The sequence below is a fragment of the Leptidea sinapis genome, chromosome 3, assembly GCF_905404315.1.
Source record: "Leptidea sinapis chromosome 3, ilLepSina1.1, whole genome shotgun sequence".
In the NCBI taxonomy this organism is placed as follows: Eukaryota; Metazoa; Arthropoda; class Insecta; order Lepidoptera; family Pieridae; genus Leptidea; species Leptidea sinapis.
Genome location: NC_066267.1, coordinates 5755580 through 5775929, shown reverse-complemented (window position 1 = coordinate 5775929; position 20350 = coordinate 5755580). Strand labels below are relative to the sequence as shown.

Sequence of the window (20350 nt, the reverse complement as noted above, 5' to 3'; positions counted from 1 at the left end):
TAGTGCAGTTCGTTAATGTGATGTATTGCAGGTATCGTCATGGGGTGGCTATGTGTTCCTCATCAACCTGATACCGCTCCACGTGCTGTCATTGATGTTGCTCGGCCGGTTCTCTGCCCGCGTGTATGTTGCCTACAGCACACTGTACTGCGTGGGAACTGTGCTCTCCATGCAGATCTCCTTTGTTGGTTTCCAGCCCGTCCAGAGTTCCGAACACATGCTGGTGAGTATGAAAAAATGATGAGTGAGTGAAATTTTGGGATGCGCGCGCATCACTGTAGTACAAAAGTAACAGGTTGAAGTTGGTTCCTAAAATTTTCTGACATTTGCGTCATTCGTTATTTTTTTTGGTTCCTTCGACCATTATTAGGACAGGCAAAGGGTTCAAGTCCATACAGCCGTATTCATTATTTAATACGTAATTCATTGTCAAAGCCAACTTTGCAAGATTTTTACAAAAATGTTCTTTCTAAAAACATAGAATAGCACGAGGAATAAATCATTTTAATGATTTTTGCTTCGTTAGACCAAAGAAGTATAATTACTTCTTGCATACATAAGTACACACACAATTTTTTTTAATCCTATTGCAACAGGGCATGGATCCATATCAAACAATTTAGCAGCAATTGGTCTTAGTTTTATCCAATAGGTTGTTGGTAAAAGATTCCGACAGGCACACAAACAAAATACGTTATTATCGAACACCGCCTACCAATATATCCACTGCTGGCCAATAAAATTTCTCACACAAAAACTCTCACACGAAAACTAATACAGATAGACACACCCCCCCATGTCATGTCATTGAATGACATTGTACGTAAGCACTGCACACAATGGTAGTTTTCCAATTACAGTACCGAATTGTGCTGATGTTTAATTGGAAATTGAATTAGTTTTAAAATGCACCAGCAGAGTGCGTGTGTAAGTTCAAATAAATCTTCATAGAGTTTGCAATCTAATAAGAAAATAAGATGTTGTTTTCTTCATTTTGATAAATATGTTCATTTTCACGAAAACATTTATGATGTCTGCTTCATTTAATGATTCGATCAAGCCATTGCAGTGTTGACAAAAGTATATTTCTGTTCAATAAATTATATATAGATATTTATATAAGAATATAGTTTAATATAGTTTTATTTCTTTAGATTTTAGAGCATTGGTAACAAGACCATCAGCTCAAACCAAAATACAATAAACGAAGAATATTTAAATTATTTTTCGGTAAATTTGTATCTTTATGCATATTTACATTTATTTTTTAACACAGTCTGAACGACACGAAAGCTTACAAAATTTTTTCAACAACAAACAATATTACTGCCGATAGTAAGTAAAATTTGGATCAATGCCAAACTTATAGAAAAAACACTGTTAATCTTCTGCCACTGAGTTGGTATCTATTCTATGCATCACGCGAAAGCAGAACTTTTGAGGAATTGTGAAGTAATTTAACATGCACCTAAAATCTCGTAAAGTGGAAATACCTAAATCATAATGTACTGTGTTTTATTTAAAGTCATCTTATCTCAAAATTAAAAAGAAAAATCGCAATAAAATAAGTATTAATTTTTGTTGAAAATGTACCTATTTTACTTTGAAAATCTGTCAAAGAAAATAAAACCCTTTAACACCGGTCTTATTTGGGCTCATTTTATTGGCCAATGTTCTGGGAAATTTTTAAAAATAGTTTGAAGCCATAGGCTTTTTATTTTATTTTTTGATACCTTGAACATTTTCATGAATTTAGCTGGAGCAGTTATCAAGAATAAAATTAACTAAAAGTGTTAAAAAAAAATTAGAAAAAAGTCCTAAACCACAATTTGGTGAAAAAAGCGTATAAAAGGGGAAAAAATTATAATCTCCTAAACTACGCAAAATCGTAGAACATACATAGGGGTGATTCGGATACTCATCACCGTGAGACTTTCAAATTTTAGCTTTGGATGTCAACTTCTCGGCCACCCTGTATAAGATACCTTGGTATATCAGCAATAGACATATGTACCTAGATCTAGGATTCCCTACAGTAAAAGAAGAAATAAAAAATCATCTCCAAAGATATTTCGTAAGGATTTCGAATCATCCCAACATATTGGCCTCGGCCCTAATCAACAGCGACTGTGTTCAGTTCACCCGACTAAGGAGACATAGTGTGACTAGCTTGATAACACGTTTTGAATAGAACAACCAACAATTGAGGCACGTGGCCAATGGGTCACTCAGACAAAAGTGTTGCTGATTGTTGGAAATTACCAACAGATCGCGACAAGTGCAATAAAGAGAGAAGAGAAAAAAAAATAACTACTATTATTGTCCAACTCGTATTATGCGAATAGTTGTTCATTATAGTCTAGAACTATGGATGTGTATTACAATAACATAATTAACTCGTTAATATATTTCTGTCGGAATGAATCCTAATATATTATTTTCGTGCGCGTAGTATGGAGTACTCGTGATTTTGAGGGTAGATAAATATCTAGAATCCACTCGTAGGCCACTTTATGAGGGATGAAACACCAAAATGGACTAGAGTAATAACTGAATGGTACCCCAGAGGAGGAATAGAAGAAGACAGGTCATACGATGGGAGAATGAACTGAAACAAATAGGAGGACCACTATGGACTAGAATAACAAGGAACCGGAAAGAATGACAGAGCTTGGAGGAGGCCTTTGTCGAAGGACAAACAGTTAACAGAAAGAGGATACAGACTGCTTAAAACTTACTGCAAATAATTAAGTTATTAATATAACTGTTACAGTTAATATACTGTTAAAGTTAATTAATACTACTGTAATAAAGGCTTTATTATTATTCTCTTTATTACAATTTCATCTTATTTTCTACATATATATATATATATATATATATATAACATATTTATAAAAAACAATATTACAAATATAAATATAAAATCTAGAGTCCCGCCGGTGTTAGTTCACGACAATTCCGCCGGTGGTTAGGGCGACAAACTGAGGAACTTATTATTATTATAGTATCTATCTGTGCTAGAACTATTTGTTGGTCAGTCAATCCGTAGCTATTACTATTACTGGTCTCCTGCGAATTTACATCAAGTAAACTTATTTCTAATATACTTTTCAGGCGCTGGGAACGTTCGGACTGTGTCAGCTGTACGCGTTCACACAGTATCTCCGCGAGCGCCTGTCGCCGCAGAACTTCGAGCTGCTGTTCAATGCGCTTCTGACCACGCTGGTGGCAACCCTGGGCACTGCAGTCGTCGTTCTCTCTGTTACTGGTTAGTGACAGATTCTATCTTTAAGCGCTCTCTACAAACTGATGCGAATAACGCGCGGGAGGCGTTTTATAGCAATTCGCTCGCTCGCTTAGCCTCTCAAACTGACGCGACTTCCCGCGTGTCATTTTTGGCTCTACAGTGGATAAATATCACGCATTGTGGGATCATACAATCCCTCTCTTGTAGCTCCATACAAGTTAGCTGACACAATCGGCGCGAGCGACTTCCGACCCGCGCGATAGTAGCCTCAGTTTGAACAGAGCTTTAACGCCCGACCATTGAAGTATAACGCGAATTGAACACTTCTTAATGATACCACAGATTGGGAGTGGAGCAACCACCCTCAGGCTATTAAATAATAAGTTTAATTGTACAATATTACTTTGTAAACATATTTTTTCGATGAAAAACAAAAAAGTCCGCTGAGTTTGTTGCGCCCGTTTTTCTCAGGTCCGAGGCATTCGTTTTGGAATAGATGGTGCATGTCACATCCTATTTTGCATAAAAATATTTGAATTTGAACTAAGCTTACGTCTGTAAACGACTTTAAACATAGTTATTGCCTGATTGCGTTGAAATTCTGATCGCCGATCTCTCGTTCGACAATCGTTCAATAGTAACTTAGCGGAGATTTAAAACATCTCTAATATACGCTTGTTAAAAACTGGTATTCATAATCGCATATTAGAGCTAAAACGTTTATTATCTCTTCGATAAAGCTGGCGCGACTTATAGTAGCCAGGACCCTTCTATAAACCTATTTTAAGCACTCGAACGCAAAAAAACATGGCTGACATCGATCAGCTGATGCAGCTGAACAATGACAGTTCCTCATTAAATTAAATATAATTATGTTTTTTTTGTACGAAATGGCAACATTGCGTACTATAGACACTTATTCGTTATGGGAGATGAATCTAACGAACATTAATAAGGAGTTTTATCGAACGTTCGATAGGCTTAAAACACGTTTTAATTAATATAGGTTTATACCTTCGAAAAGCGTTTTATTATGAATAAGGCAGTAAATCTTTAGCTCTCGCAAGTAACAACAAGAAACAAAAAAAAAACATCATGTAGAAGTCTACGACAGTCCTGCATAGATTATTGAAGAATGTTATGTATGGTGTTGAACAATGGACATTAAAAAAGATCGTTTGCAAGTAAAAAAGATGCCCTTTGTAATGTTCATCGTTTGCTCACGATTGAAACAACTAATCCTTACTATGTAGCACTACACCCGGACACGTCCGCACGCAACCAACAGCCGATTAGAACAGGCCTTCCGCTGTACTGTGCATTCCTTATATAGCAGTCACCGTCACACGGTTAACGTCACTGTTGATGTCGTGACAGTGACAATAATAGTTAACACATACTCTGTTAAGACTAGATGTCAGTACCCTACACCCTTTACTAATGTTATAATAATATTTTCAACAGGTAAAATATCGCCATGGACTGGAAGGTTTTACTCTCTGCTGGATCCCTCATACGCCAAGAATCATATCCCTATTATTGGTGAGCATTTTTTTGATTCCGTATCTGTCTTTGATCACTAAGTTTTTTTTTTGTTACAATATAGCAATGTAGTAGCATATAATCTAAGCAGGTGAATGGAAGGAAGGGAGAGACCTATTTGTCCAGCTCAAAGAAACTTTAAGTCTTAGAGAATTTTTTATTCTTAGGTGCCTTTTATAAAAATCTGGTGTATTGTCACAATAATTATGTATCAGCCAAAATAATTTATGAGACATTTGATTTTATTACAAAAAATGAAGCCAAAATTGAATTTGCCTGTAGTGGATTCATATTTGAAATGGTTTTAAAGCATAATACATTTTCTTCCACCAGAACCACACTGAAATGAACTTCATTAATTTCTAAATCAATACAAGATAGGTATCTTCAAATTAACGCGTATTTAGTACCTCAAATAATTGAGAGCTATTTGTATTTTTTTATGGATGAGAGGACAAACGAGTGCACAGGTTTTTTTTGAAGGTACCCATGTCATATCGTCCTGGAAGCAACTGCACAACGGAGCTCATTTCACAGCTTGGTTACATGTGGAAGAAAGTTCCTTGAAAATCGCAATTCGGAGGAACACCACACATCCAGATTGTGGGGGATGATATCCTAATTTTTGGCAATATTACTTTGTAAACATATTTTTGATGAAAAAAAAAGCCCGCTGAGTTTGTTGCGCCCATTCTTCTCAGGCCTGAGGCATTCATCTTGGGATGGATGGTAGTTTTTTTTTGACTTTCAATAAGTCATGTCACATCCTATTTTGAATAAAAATATTTGAATTTGAATTGAATTTGGGGTGTCATGCGAAGGTGGAATTCGGCGGCAGGAATCAGGTCAAATAGCTCCTCGGAACACTCCCCGTGATAAAATATGTAAAAGAAACGCAATGAAGCGACGTCTGTATGCAACACCAATAATCTCGCCGCTTACATGGCACTGGGTCCGCGACAATTCGAGCAGCACGCGGTCAAATGGTTCGAGCTGATACTAGGATGCACCAGACCAGAGATAATAGCAATACTCGATATGTGGCCATATATGCCATATATATATACATATTTTGTTTTATTAAGATAGAGTTAGAGCAAGTTCATTCTTTGCTTTTTTATAAAGTTTCCCTTTAAATGTTTTTTTAAATTTGTTTATTGTCAGATTAAGTATATCACTTGGGAGTTTGTTATAAAAGCGTATACATTGCCCTTTAAATGATTTATCAACTTTATGGAGCCTGGTAGTGGTAACAGCAAGCTTATCTTTATTCCTAGTATTAAACTTATGACTATCGCTATTTTTCTTAAACAAGTTAATATTCCTGTGTTATATTCTATACCCAGAATTCCGATACTAGGCGAGGTTTTAAGGGACGTGTTGTCGAAGAGTGGTGATGCGCCGTGACAAATGTTTTTTTTTTGGCACGGCAAATTTTATTGGACATGGTTAATTTTACCCCATTCCGCGAGTATCTCAAGAGAGGACTCGATAGAAGACACAAGTTTCTTCCGGCACTGGTCGACGATTTCGCGAGAGACCTGTATGGCACTTCTATAGCAGTGCTATCATCTGCATAGTAATGCATGTTGGAGGTGTTCAACATATCATTGATATGCAGAAGAAACATTGTCCTACACCCACATATATAGATACTGTTTTGGGGCACTCCAGCGTTATCACAGACCTTAAAGTTGATTATTCAACATAATCTATGTAGTTCGAATCCAGTTAATAACTAATGTTGTTTTGTCCACAGCGTCGGTGTCAGAGCACCAGCCGACCTCCTGGTCCTCGTTCTACTTTGACCTTCAGGTGCTGGTGTTCCTCTTCCCCGCCGGACTCTACTTTTGCTTCACCAAGCTCACCGATGCCAATATATTTATCATACTCTACGGTGTTCTCAGTATATATTTCGCGGTGAGTTCATTTCTTAATGTGTCTATGATATATGATTGGATTATAAATATTATTGAATTCCTTACGTTTTTATATTATATTTGTGGTGTTGTAAAATTAATAACTCGTGAAGGCTGGTTGAACCAAATTATATTTCTATTTCACTGTGAGAATTTGACATTTCATTGAAATTGACATTCATAGTTTATTAATAGTTTGCAGTACTAGCGCCACCTAGTGGTGAGTTGTGATACAAGTTAATATTGACTAAATAGGTTTTCAAAAGAAAAGATCAATAAAAATTTAGCTCAAGTAGTTACGTTAGTTAAGTTAGATTTGATTGTCCTTTTTTTAATAACATGTTGCATAACAATTTTATAGTGTGTGTGTATGTTTAAATACTTTAAAAGCACATTTAATTAATGATTCTTATTTGGTTCTAGTCCACGTTGTTGATTTATAGTAAAATATTGGATATAAAATATGATGAGAGAAGAAGCCTTGAGTATGTTGAGTCGATGTTGAGTCATCCGTTGATTCCATGCTGTGATTGTAACACTTTGATCTCTGAATTGGTAAGCTAAAGCGAAATCCGTCCTAACAAACATGTCCATTCAAATATATTTTTAGGAAATAAAAGGGTTTTTTTTAAGTATAACAATTGACAATTTTTTATACCACCAACTAAGAATTCGCAAACAAGCCAACATCTAACTAATTAACTTATAAATGAAATTAATTTGTTAAGCTCCTAAGAATAAATTTCAAATATCACCGCGACTAATATAATATAACAGAAATAGGGCAGAGTAACGACTCTAACTAGTCAACGGTTGCAGCGGAAATGTGTCGACGCTAGGGAGACATCGCCTTTTATAGACGTCTTCACCCTGTCCATCTGTCACTGTCAACACTGTAAAACCGTTAATTTAAATTATCGACCGAGTTACGTAGTGAGCACAGAGAACCTTTCCGTCCGGGCGCCGATCGGCAAATGGGCTGTCAACCGCCGGCCGCTCCACGGTATTTATAGCAACAGCTGTGACGTCACGAACTTAATCACAAATAAAAAATAATATGATAGATCCTGATAATATATATTCAAAATAGGATATGATATCACATATTGAAAGTCAAAAACTATCACCTACCTAAAAAAGTATTCCTCAGACCTGAGTAGAACGGGCGCACGAAACTCAGCGGGCTTCTTTTATTTCATAAAACATGGTTTCAATGTAATATCGTACAATAAATCTTAGTATTTAATAGCCTGGGGGTGGTATTTGGAATTTGTGGTATTAAGAAAGTCATTTATGTTAACCTTTATCTACACCCATGCTTTAAATCCTCTATTAAAGATTCTGAAACAGTTAGCTTATTGCCAAAATTAAAACACCCAATGTCCTAATAACCATTACATCATCCAAACGAGTGTTGTAATCTTGTACTGAATTTCATAACAAAACTCCTTTGTTTTTTTTTTCGATCCCTTCATGCGCTTAGAGTTTTAACAGACAGCCACTTACTTATTGCTCGATGCGTGGTATCTGTATGAATTTCAATAAAAGAACATTTTTGTTTACGCGCGTTCCACACTACTAGAACGACGTGCACCGTAAAAAAAACTTGGTTATTCGAATCCCCGCCATTCTTCTTCGATAGTTTTATTGCTTTGTTTACAAAAAATGAGCGATTTAAGTTTTGACAGCACACCGCCAGATATTTTAAACGCTGCAATGTAAATTACTATTACAATAAATAATTCTTTCATTACTATTAATGAAAGAATATAGTACATAGTAACTTAGTACATAGTACCTATGTACTAAGTTTATTTGTATATAATCAGTAATGGATGATATTAGGTTACTACTACGACTGGCTGTTTTAATGTTTTAGCTAAAGCTAACTGTTTCGGAATCTTTTAGACGATTCATATTATGGGTGTAGATAAAGTCTTGTATGCAACTGTTGATAATTAGGTATTAAAACACTCATGTGATACTATTATCACACTTCGCCTCGTTTGATAAATCTACATTCGTGTTTTAATACCTGTTATTACACAACACTTGCATGAATAACTATAACCACACAAATGTTAAACATATAATTAAACATGCCCTGTCAATTTTTAAAAGTGTTGTTTTATCGAGCAATATACTGCATCTCGACCAAACATGTACGATATACAGCAAAGGTATAGAAAAAAGATGAAAGTCAACCTTATTTCTGTCTGTTAAGGTTAAGTTTGGATATTGAGTAATTAAAATATTATGACCCACTGAGTGCTGGTCGATGTTTAGCGATATTGTTGATTAGTTTTTAGTATTAAATAATTATTTATATCAATTCCCATTTCGTAATTAACTCAATACAAAACCTGAAACGTGAAAGTTGTTTGCTAGTTATCATTTCTACTGTACTATAATTAAATATTTAAAATAATTACTAACACACGGTTCAAATAATTAATTACAAAAGTTCGAGTCCCGCATCGTTCATAAATTTTGGTCTCAGATTTAATACATATGTATAATAGCAGACGTGCGGGATATCACTTTAAAATAACAATTTTTTTGATTTGAAAGAGAGATATCTCAAGTCAATTTTCTAATTCGCAATTATTGCGGTTGGGCAGGTTTTCAACTGTAAAGTTGATCCTGTAGGTGGAGCCACAACCTGAGAGTTGAACAAGACGCACGCAGATTTATAAAGCACGTGTCACTCGAACGATTGGCTCAGTTGGTAAGAGCGCTTGGACGGAACCCGAGAAAAGAACCCGAATTTTGGTTACAAATTTAATTTGTGTAATTAACCCCAGAAGTTAGAGATATCACTATAAAAATAACAAATAATAAATATTGATTTTACTAAAAAATAAAAAAGTTCTCATCATAGTCCGTATCGTTGATGTGTTGCTAAAAACAAATCTGCTATAGTGACGTCATAAAATGGTGCTCGGCGTTTTCGATCGCGAAACCTACAGATAATAAAACTATGTTTATAGTTTTGAAACTATATCTAATCTATACTAATATTATAAAGCTGCAGTGTTTGTTAGTTTGTTTGAACGCGCTAATCTCTGGTACTACTGGTCCGATTTGAATGATTCTTTCAGTGTTGGGTAGTCCATTTATCGAGGAAGGCTATAGGCTATGTTTTTTTTTTTCAAAATTAGGGATCCGTAATAAAATTGCTATTTTGTAACACAAGGTGTAAAATCGAAAACCTATTTTTGCGTGCGCTGCAAAAACTATTGACAATAGAACAAAATGATGTACAGGCTATAATATAGGCAATATTTTATTACTTATAAAACTATCGCGTGAATTATACTTTATATGGCAAAACAACGTTTGCCGGGTCAGATAGTGTGTTTATATAATCTATATCTAATAAATTAATATTTAATTCGTATTTCATATGGATAAAACTCTATAAATAATATACCTTTATAATTATTTTTTTTATATGAGACTGACTTATTAGACACATCATTATGCTGGATAACAAAAGTAACATAGAAATAGTTTCTCTTGGCGACATCTCTATATATTTATCGTTAAAAACGACGGATTTCGCTGTAGTATCACATATAACCTTGCCCATAACGGTTCAAATATACTAGCCAATATATCAAGATCTCCCCACGGTTTAAAAATTCCAGGGTGTGATGGTTCGTTTGATGTTGGTGCTAGCGCCGGTGATGTGCATCCTGTCGGGCATAGCGGCCTCCAGTCTGCTGAGTCTGCACGTGAAGGACATCGAGCCCAAGGTTGAGAAACATGACAAGAAGAAGAAACATGAAAATAATTTGGTGTTTAGGTCCGAGGTTGGTTTACTATGGAATATTTGTAATTCGTAAATGAAAGGTAAGGTAGGTAGGTAATAATAATTAACCTCCTTCGATCTGTCGCTTAAAATATATGTATATTTTTATGACAATAAGGGCGAAACGAGGAGGACGTTCAATTGGTGTTAATTCGTACGTCCCGCCCATTACAAAGCAGTGCCACTCAGGATTCTTGAAAAACCCAAAAATTCTGAGCGGCACTAAAATTGCGCTGGTCATCTTGACACATAAGGTGTTACGTCTAATGTGCTCAGTAATTTCACTAGCTACGGCGCCCTTCAGACCGAAACACAATAATACTTACACATTACTGCTTCACGGTAGAAAAAGGCGCCGTTGTGGTACCCATAATCTAACCGGTATCCTGTGCAAAGGAGCCTCTTACTGTTAAATGCCATTAGTCGCCTCTTACGACACTCTTCAGCCTGGGAGCTCCCTATTCTTTTTATGTCCCAGGGAAGCACAGGGCAAAACATACAAAAGTTATCACATAAACTTGCAGTGAAAAAGGTGGATACTTGCGCATATTTAAAAGTAAAATATTATTAATTTGATGAAAAATTTTAGTACAGTTAATTAGCAAAATGATTTCGTTGTTAGTTTTATTTGTGAAAAATGATCTTATGGCATGATTCAACAGTCATGTGTATTTGTAAGACCGTAGGCGATAAGAGGAGGATGCTCTCCTCCTTACGGCACATCACATCTTAATTGCTCCGTGTAGTAGCTTATTTGTCGTACTACTAAAAACAATTTTTACATATTATACATAATACAACTTAACTATTATAGCCTATGTTTAAGAAAACCCTGTATGATAATTGGCACGGATTTGAAGTAGAATGCGAAGACACCACTAAAAGAAACCCCCTTATAATAAATAATAGTATTGTTAAAGAAATTTTCATATTAATTGCTTTCAAAAATCTTGAGAGCGCCTGACTTATTTATTCTATCAGTAACTAAGGTCATCGCCCTGACCTCGATCCAATGGCGTATGGATAGCATCATTTGCGCGGCTCGGCGTCTTAAAACGAATAAGGAGGGCGATGTTTACTACTAATACAAAACTTTCGTGTTTGCCGCTGCGCGCCCTTCGCATGATACACGAATGAAATGGGTGTGTGGGCGGGGAAAATTAAAATAGCTGCAGGGAGCCAGGTGGCCAAACTTTTATAATTGGGTACATTTATGATCTGTTCTTTTTTTATCCGATTATTTCCTGAAAATCAATATTTATTTGTTGTCGCTATTTGATACCAATATACGCCTCAAGATATAGTACAGGATTTTCTTAAGACCCTGTATATATACCTACACATGGTGTGGATTTCAATATATTTTGTAGACTAAAAGTTCCAGTGCTGTCTTGACTAAGCAGTTTGTTATTTTTAAGTGATATCCCTCACTTCTGATGCCAATTAAATTTGACTAAATTTATGAATGTACACAATCATGTTCTCTATTTATACCTGTCATTGTCTCCGAGTGCAGCTGGGCGCCGTGTTCGTGCTGGTGCTGGCCAGCCTGCTGTCGTCGTACGTGCTGCACTGCACCTGGGTCACGTCGGAGGCCTACTCCTCGCCCTCCATCGTGCTGTCGGCGCGCGGCCACGACGGTGCCCGGATCATCTTCGACGACTTCCGCGAGGCCTACACCTGGCTCAAGATGAACACGCCCGAGGTCACCACGACACACTGTTCTTTCATTGATACATTTATTTATTTATTTTATCATTCAAGATATCATTCAGACAATTTAATAAAAAGGATTGAAACTCTCACACACAATCACTGACACTCACACACACACACAGACACACTTACACACACACATACACACGCACACTTTATTGTTTGTTAAGAAGTTTTTATTTTTATTTTCATTAATTTTACTAATTTACTATTATTTTTCAACCATCTCCATGCTATGTTCCGCGAGTCAAATAGAAGTAACTTTCTTTAGTAACTGTGTTTCCCGGCTTCTGTGTCACAAGCACCTTTGCTTAATGCAGAGCCAACACTCAGTACATATAACGTACAAGGTACTCAAATATTCACAATTATGTTGAAGTGTATCGTGTTAACTTTAATTTCTTTGTATGTATCTTAATTCTGGTAATAAATTTATTATTATATATATTCATAGGTGTCGACGCCAGATTTCCTATCGTCGACTGGATTAAATTTAATTTTATTATTATATCGAGTCATACACCTAAACCTATCAAACAATTACTCTAATATTACTCCATTTACCTACTCTGTCAATCATACTTCATCCTTCATCTATCTGTCGAATACAACATTCATTCAGTTCACTCTTCTACTTCAACTACTTGGACGCGACACCTCAATTACACAAGAACTGTTATCTAATCCTTTTAAGACAGACGAAATATAAAACTTTAAGAAAATATCAATATTTCTTTTGTTCATCGCGAACAATAGGAAATAAACAGTATTATGATAAATATTAACAAATATTAACACTCACACTGTCACCAGTGAAGTTTCCAACAATTTATACGACACTTTTAGTTAAAAGGTAACCAACGGTAAGATAAAAACCACAAAACAAAAGTAATACAAATTAACCACTAATTACAAGCTATATAAGTTACACAATACTGTACACGCCTATTATACGATACCATAGTGAATTACTTACAAATGAGTTAAGGATTCAGAAAAAAATATATGGAGTTAAAAAAAAATTTCATTATTTTTTTTTTAAGTATCACAAACCACTAATCTGAAAACATTTATTATTTTAATTATCACTTATTTCACTTAGAATTATTTATGAGAAACGATAACAAAAACAGTATCAAAGAAACACTGTATCTGCTAAATACCACATGACAGCAGTGAAAATGTCATTAAGACGAGAATACCTAATTTAATACGAAATAAAAATGTATTTTTCTGTTCTAAATATATATATATATAAATGAATTGCTGTTCGTTAGTCTCGCTAAAACTCGAAAACGGCTAGACCGATTTGGCTAATTTTGGTCTTGAATTATTTTTGGAGCTCCAGAAAAGGTTTAAAATGTAAATAAATATGAAATGCTTGGAATTAAATAAAAACAACAATTTCGTTTTTCCATTGATGTGTCCCCCATCGTTCATAAATAAAATTGAAATAATAGTTTAAAATGAATAACTAATTAGAATAATAATATTTTTATCTTTCTAACTTTCTCAGAAGTTAAAAAACAAACTTTAATTTAATTATCGATTTTTTTTAATACTATATATGTCAATACAACGTTTGTTGGGTCAGCTAGTTAATAAATAAATAACAATGAAAATTTACATATACCGAACGAGCGTTACATAACAGAAAGTGACAGGTTAGTCTCGTGCAATACCCACCAAATTAAACGCTCAGCGCGTTTTGACTTTTCCACTTTAAAAATAATTATGTTTTTATAATATTTTTTCAATATTATATATAAAGTTCTCGTGTCATAATGTTAGTTACCTTACTCCTCTGAAACGGCTTTACTGATTTTTACCAAATTTAATATGCATATTCAGTAGGTCTGAGAATCGGGTACTATCTATTTTTCATACCCCTAAGTGATAAGGGCTGTTCACCCTTAACATTTTTTTTAACTTTTGAATAAAAATTTTTGTTTTTATTTAAGTATGATTCAGTATTATACAATTATACATACAACTTCAATTTTTCACTCATCTACGATCAACACCTATTTTTGTATCGCGATTGTTATATTATTCTATTTCATCCACCAAACCGATATAGGGTTGCAAGATGGCAATCGAATACAATAATTGTACTACGATATATTTGATAGGTCTGAGAATCGGTTGCATCAAAATTTTAATAATTGTTTTTTTTTTTTAATATGTTATTATGGCAATACGACGTTTGCTGGGTCAGTTATTATTATATAATATTAGCACGATAAACCACAAACTACACACACTAAACTCATTGTGTAGGTAAACCAAATAATTTTTAAAATTATTATTATGTACCAATAATAAACTATTAAATTAATAATTATAATTGATACATAATTATTGAATATACTAAACACAAACCACCTTATTCATAATAGTCTGCTAACTAATTCTCACTCTGTCTTCTTCTATTGACCTAAGTCAGAATGAGAAAAAACACTCCTTAGCGGGTGTTTAAGTTAGCGGATCATTATGAATAAGGGGCTTAATGTTCAAAACAAAAGTATTGCGTTATTCAAAAGAAAATGTTAAAAAACGTTTGTAAAGGTTACTATAACATAAATGACTTTCTTAATGATACCACAGATTGGGAATGGAGCGACCGCCCTGAGGCTATTAAATAATAATAACTTTGTAAACATATTTTTGATGAAAAAAAAAGCCCGCTGAGTTTGTTGCGCCCGTTCTTCTCAGGTCTGAGGCATTCATTTTGGAATGGGTGGTATTTTTGACTTTCAATAAGTGATGTCACATCCTTTTTTTTAATTAAAATATTTGAATTTGAATGACACAACAGCGAAGAGCAGCTGACTGTATCTTTCTCGCTCGGGTACACTCGGCGGTTCCGAGTTCACGCGACCTAGCCTTTCACCTCAGAGCGTGATGCATGAGCGTAAACTACTACCTTCAATAAACTGTGTGTGTTGCACCACCAAAAGAAGTTTTGACTTCAAAAATTATCCCACGAAAATAGCAAATCATTTACAAATGAGTGTTATTGTGTGCGATAGTACAATTCATAATTTTATTGATAAATCGCTGAGCAATTTTGCGTCACGTTACTCTATAATTTTTTTGCAGTGGGCACATAGCTCGACGGACAGATGGCCGTTGGGGCAGTAAAGTCCTCAAAGGCTCCCACGTACCGGACGAGGACAGCACAGGACCGATCGTCGTGGAGATCTTTGGGGGAGGCCTTTGTCCAGCAGTGGATGCCTTCCGGCTGATATGACGATGATGATCAATTGAAATAATTTGAATGAGTTGTTTGTTAACTAAACAGGAGTCGAAGGTAATGTCGTGGTGGGACTACGGGTACCAGATAACGGCGATGGCGAACCGCACGGTGATCGTGGACAACAACACGTGGAACAACACGCACATATCGCGCGTGGGGCAGGCCATGGCGTCGTCCGAGGACAAGGCCTACGAGATCATGCGCGAGCTGGATGTGGACTACGTGCTTGTTATATTCGGCGGCCTCGTCGGGTACTCTTCTGATGGTGAGTTGGCAGGAAGTGAAGGAGAAAATCATTTCAGTTCGCGTCACCGACATGCTCCGTACTGTCGCACGCAAAATAAAAAACTACAATTTATAAAAATTAATATAAATATATATAGTTAGACACTTTTTGGATTGGTGAAATCTAGTGTGTTCGCCTCACCGAAATGCTTATAGCAGTGTGTCTGTAGCTATCCAGCTGACTTATTGTGCAACATTAGTGCTTTGTATATCTTATAAGTGAAATTGATTGGATTTAGTGAAAAGTTCAATGTGCATTGTTGAAACTAGAAATTAATTAAGAATAAGTTTTAAAAATAGATACAAATTGTTTTTTAACATTACGAAACTTCAAATTTTAATACTAAAAGTTCGAAGGTTTTACTTCTATCGGCAGTCTGTAGAACTGCCAATTTTATTTTATTACAAATAGTATAAGACACGATTTTTTAAATTATAATATATATTTTAATAAAAAGAGCGCAAGAAAGAATGCTAGAAGAGTTTCTTGCGTGGTTTCTTCTATTTCAAAGCGCCATTTGTTCTCGAAGTGGTGGTAGTAGTGTTTGAACTGGCATCAAAAAGAAAAAAAATAATAAAGAAGTTTGAGAAAATAATTAAAAGTATTTAGTTATAATAAATTTCAATAGATTTGCTACATTTTACTGAAACTACAAGAAAATGTTTTCACTCATTTGATTAACTGAATTATAGATTGAAAAAATGTTATATGGCGCTTACGTTATTGCTTTTGGATAGTTTTTCGTACTAAGTACTTATTTTATCATTTTTTGTATATAAAAAAGTGCAGTGTCCTGCTCATTGCAATGCAGTGCCATTTAGGTTTCTTGATTGAAGCCAATATTCTGAGCGTTATAGATAGTCTGGTGTCAAGGAGAAGTTACTGACATCTGAAACACAATTCATACTAATTAGGCTATCTTTGCTACCTGTATGTAAATAATAATATATTACTTACTAACTAATGTGTACTTATTAAAAGGCATAAAAGGCATTTATTTTCTCAAAATTGATTCCTTTAGAATTCTTTTTGATGTCATTTCTTATACTACTAGATACTACTACCGCTTCGGAAACAAATGGCGCTCTGAGAGAGAAGAAGCGGCGCAAGAAACTCTCCCAGCATTCTTTTTTCTGCGCTCTTTTCAAAAAAATTATTTTCAATTATTATTTATTGTAATATTTAAAAAATATAGTAATTATTATTTTGAAAAAATTGGCAGTTGTAGAGAAAATTTTGTACTTTTAGTATTAAAATTAGAAATATAATGTTAACAATTAAATTATTTGATTCAGTTTATTTTTAAAAATTATTTTCATTAATAATGGTTATCGTATTTATTCAAACAAAAACTCTATTTCACAATAATAATGCTAATAATATTTAATCAAACTAATTTGCTCGCATTTTTCTATGTACTATTTAATTGTGGAAACTTTTATTGGTTAGTGATTTATATTTTAAGTTTTATTTTTTAAGTGTATTAAGTTGTACTGTTTGTTTCCCGAATAAAATAAAATAAAAATAAAAACTAGTGCGGAGGGTAGATTCAAATATTTTTGTTGTTGTATAACACTACTTTTGTAACGGGCAATTGTTGTTTCTAGTGAATATTTGCAAGCACCAACGTTTTTGTACCTTTTTCGCTTAATGTTTTATGTGATTTCTTAGTCTATGTAAATAATTGGGTATTGCATTGTTTAATACTAAGGTCATTAATAAAAATGCACTAGTAAGAAAAACATATAATATTGTAATAGTGTTAGTTTGATAAATAAAGTTTAAACTAAAAACAAAAACAATATTTCAACAATTCACAGTATATATTAATAATATTTCACTACTTTTCACTAAATCCATTTAATTTCACTTATAAGATATACACAGCACTAATGTTGCACAATATGTCAGCTGTATAGCTACAGGTATACTGCTATAAGCATTTCGGTGAGGCGAACTCACTAGAATTCACCCATGTAAAAAGTGTCGAATATATATTTATTTTTTTAATTATTTATTTTCGCTTGCGCCAGTCATAAGCATGTCGGTGACGCGAACCCATAAAATTTTCCAGTTTTCACTTGAAAAGGCATAAAATTAATTCCTTTAGATTTTTTTTTAATGTTATTTCTAAGATACTAGATACAACTACCGCTTCGGAAATAAATGGCGCTCTGAGAGAGAAGAAGCGGCGCAGAAACTCTCCCAGCATTCTTTTTTTGCGCTCTTTTCAATAAAAATATACAATATTGTACTGTCATTGGTATTGCTATAAAATAATCATAATCTAGTCTCAGGCTGTCCGATCACTTAGATATTCAGTTGTGGAGTTATAGGATTTACGACAGAGCCATGTTTTTTATAAAACATTTAAATTTATTTATAGATAGTAAAGTGTATACATTAATCCTTACAGCTATTATGTATCTTATGAAGACTAATAGAGTTAGTTACAAGCAATCCCTTATATCAAGCGTTATGATAATGAAAATCACTTTTTAGTGTATTAAGTTTTCATAAATGTACTGACAATGAACAGTCATAATATTTATTTCTTTAAATTTTTCTTTGAGAGCCTGTCTTTAACCAAGCTGATATATAGCACGAACAGCTCTCATTTGAAATGTTATATCTTAGGGAAGGACCAACCGGGCGACATTTTGCTAAGGCTTGTTTTGTTCGCAGACATAAACAAGTTCCTGTGGATGGTTCGTATCGGCGGTAGCACGGAGCGCGGCGCACACATCCGCGAGGCTGACTACTACACGGCTAGCGGCGAGTTCCGCGTTGACGAACACGGCTCCAGCACACTGCTCAACTCGCTCATGTACAAGACCAGCTACTACAAGTTCGGCCTCGTGTACACAGAGGGCGGTACGTACCCGCTCATACCCCGGGCCATAAAAAAAATGGGGAAGTCCCAGCCCCATGGGTGTCGTAAGAAGCGACTAACGGCCGTTCCCAATATTCAGTCTATCTCATACTTGGGATAAAAATCGTAACTATCGTTGACTTTTCTGTCGCAAAAAACTTATCGACGGTAATTCACCAAAGAGTATAATAATATATAGGGAAAAGAGAGCCCTCTCGATGCATTATGAGCTGTCTATTTGAAAACTAGCGCCATCTGGAGATTGACCCCGAAAATAACTATTATAAGCTCCAAATTATAAAATTCATTTTTAGTGTTGTGACGCAATTTAATAACTAACTCAGTAGAGTATTTTGATGTAGGTATTGCAATTTTTTACCATGTTGAAATTGCGTGTAGAGTTAGTTATTTAATTTTGTCACAACATAGAACATAAAGGATAGATTTAGTAGTGCAAATATGCAAAATGGAACACGAGAGCTACATACATACATGCGCAAACGCTAGAACTAGCCGTCATTTGATGACCAGTGGGCAGTGACACAAATAAAGAAAAGTTTCAAAGCGAGTGACAGCTGACAAAGCTTTCATTTTCGGGCCACCTAACAGATGGCACTACAGTCTTCTGAAAACGTCACTTTAAGGCGTCTGTCCCACCCCTGTAATTCACCTAATCCGTACACGCTGTCTGTCAATGGGAGGACGTCTAGCTTACCCAATATAAGGCGATAAGAATGACTTATCGAGTATATTGGGACAGCTTCAGATTATTGACAGCTAATTACTGACAGTAAAAGGTAGTAATTTATCTCTATCTGTAGATAATATATTGGAAGCGGCCGTTAGGGCATTTACCAGTGGGATGATTTTTTGCCATAAAGCAATAATGTATAACCATTATTGTGTTTCGTTCTGAAGGGCGCTGTAGCTAGTTGAATAACTGGGCAAATAAGACTTAACATTTTGTCTCAAGGTGACAGCGAAATTGTAGTGCGGCTCAGAATTATTACATTTTCTAAGAATCCAGAGCGGCACTACATTGTATGCGTCCTGCTCGTCTCGTCCCTTATTGTCATAAAAAATACCTATGCCCATACATTCTACGAATTCGTACACTTAAAATAATATTCATGTCAGGTGATGAGTGCTATAATATGACAAACGATAGTTTAAACTTAGCATTCAGGAAACAATATTTTACTTTATTTTATACTGTGATTTTTTAAACTTGAGCTCCTGGCCTCGACACTAACCCATGCGAACCATAGCGGCACTAGGCCGCTACTTCACGCCGGTATTCTGTACGAGTGTGGTAATTAACCCGGACGAGTCTGGCCCGATTGTGCTGACGTCATAAGACTGCAGCGTGACTCTCCTACTTCACAAAAGCTCTTAGTCACTTCGTACGACACCCTTGGGCCTGGGACTCCTTGCCTTTGATCTGTTTTTAACTTAGTTTTGACTAAATCATCTACTACAACTTACACTGTTGTAGAAAGAACATTATTGAGTGTATTCATTAAAGAGTATAATATAATCGTTTCATATTCAATAATTTTGTCAGCTGTCATTTTGAATTTCTTTTGCGACAATCCTTAGTATGACACAAATGAGAACGTAAACAATGAAGGATTTTCTTTTGCTTCTCCGATTCTTATCATCTCGATCTAACTGCATAACTAAAAAGAAATA

General features: G+C 34.9%; 1 protein-coding gene across 1 annotated transcript in view; it reads left to right on the top strand.

Moving 5' to 3' along the window:
- The window catches only part of LOC126979396 (dolichyl-diphosphooligosaccharide--protein glycosyltransferase subunit STT3A), a 40614-nt gene that overhangs the window by 15922 nt on the left and 4342 nt on the right, over nucleotides 1–20350 (top strand). The window contains exons 5-12 of the mRNA XM_050828675.1: nucleotides 32–223; nucleotides 3118–3271; nucleotides 4715–4792; nucleotides 6552–6712; nucleotides 10362–10526; nucleotides 12042–12230; nucleotides 15546–15765; nucleotides 18472–18660. Of these exons, the coding sequence (XP_050684632.1) occupies nucleotides 32–223; nucleotides 3118–3271; nucleotides 4715–4792; nucleotides 6552–6712; nucleotides 10362–10526; nucleotides 12042–12230; nucleotides 15546–15765; nucleotides 18472–18660 (1348 nt within the window). The remainder of the gene's footprint in view (nucleotides 1–31; nucleotides 224–3117; nucleotides 3272–4714; nucleotides 4793–6551; nucleotides 6713–10361; nucleotides 10527–12041; nucleotides 12231–15545; nucleotides 15766–18471; nucleotides 18661–20350) is intronic.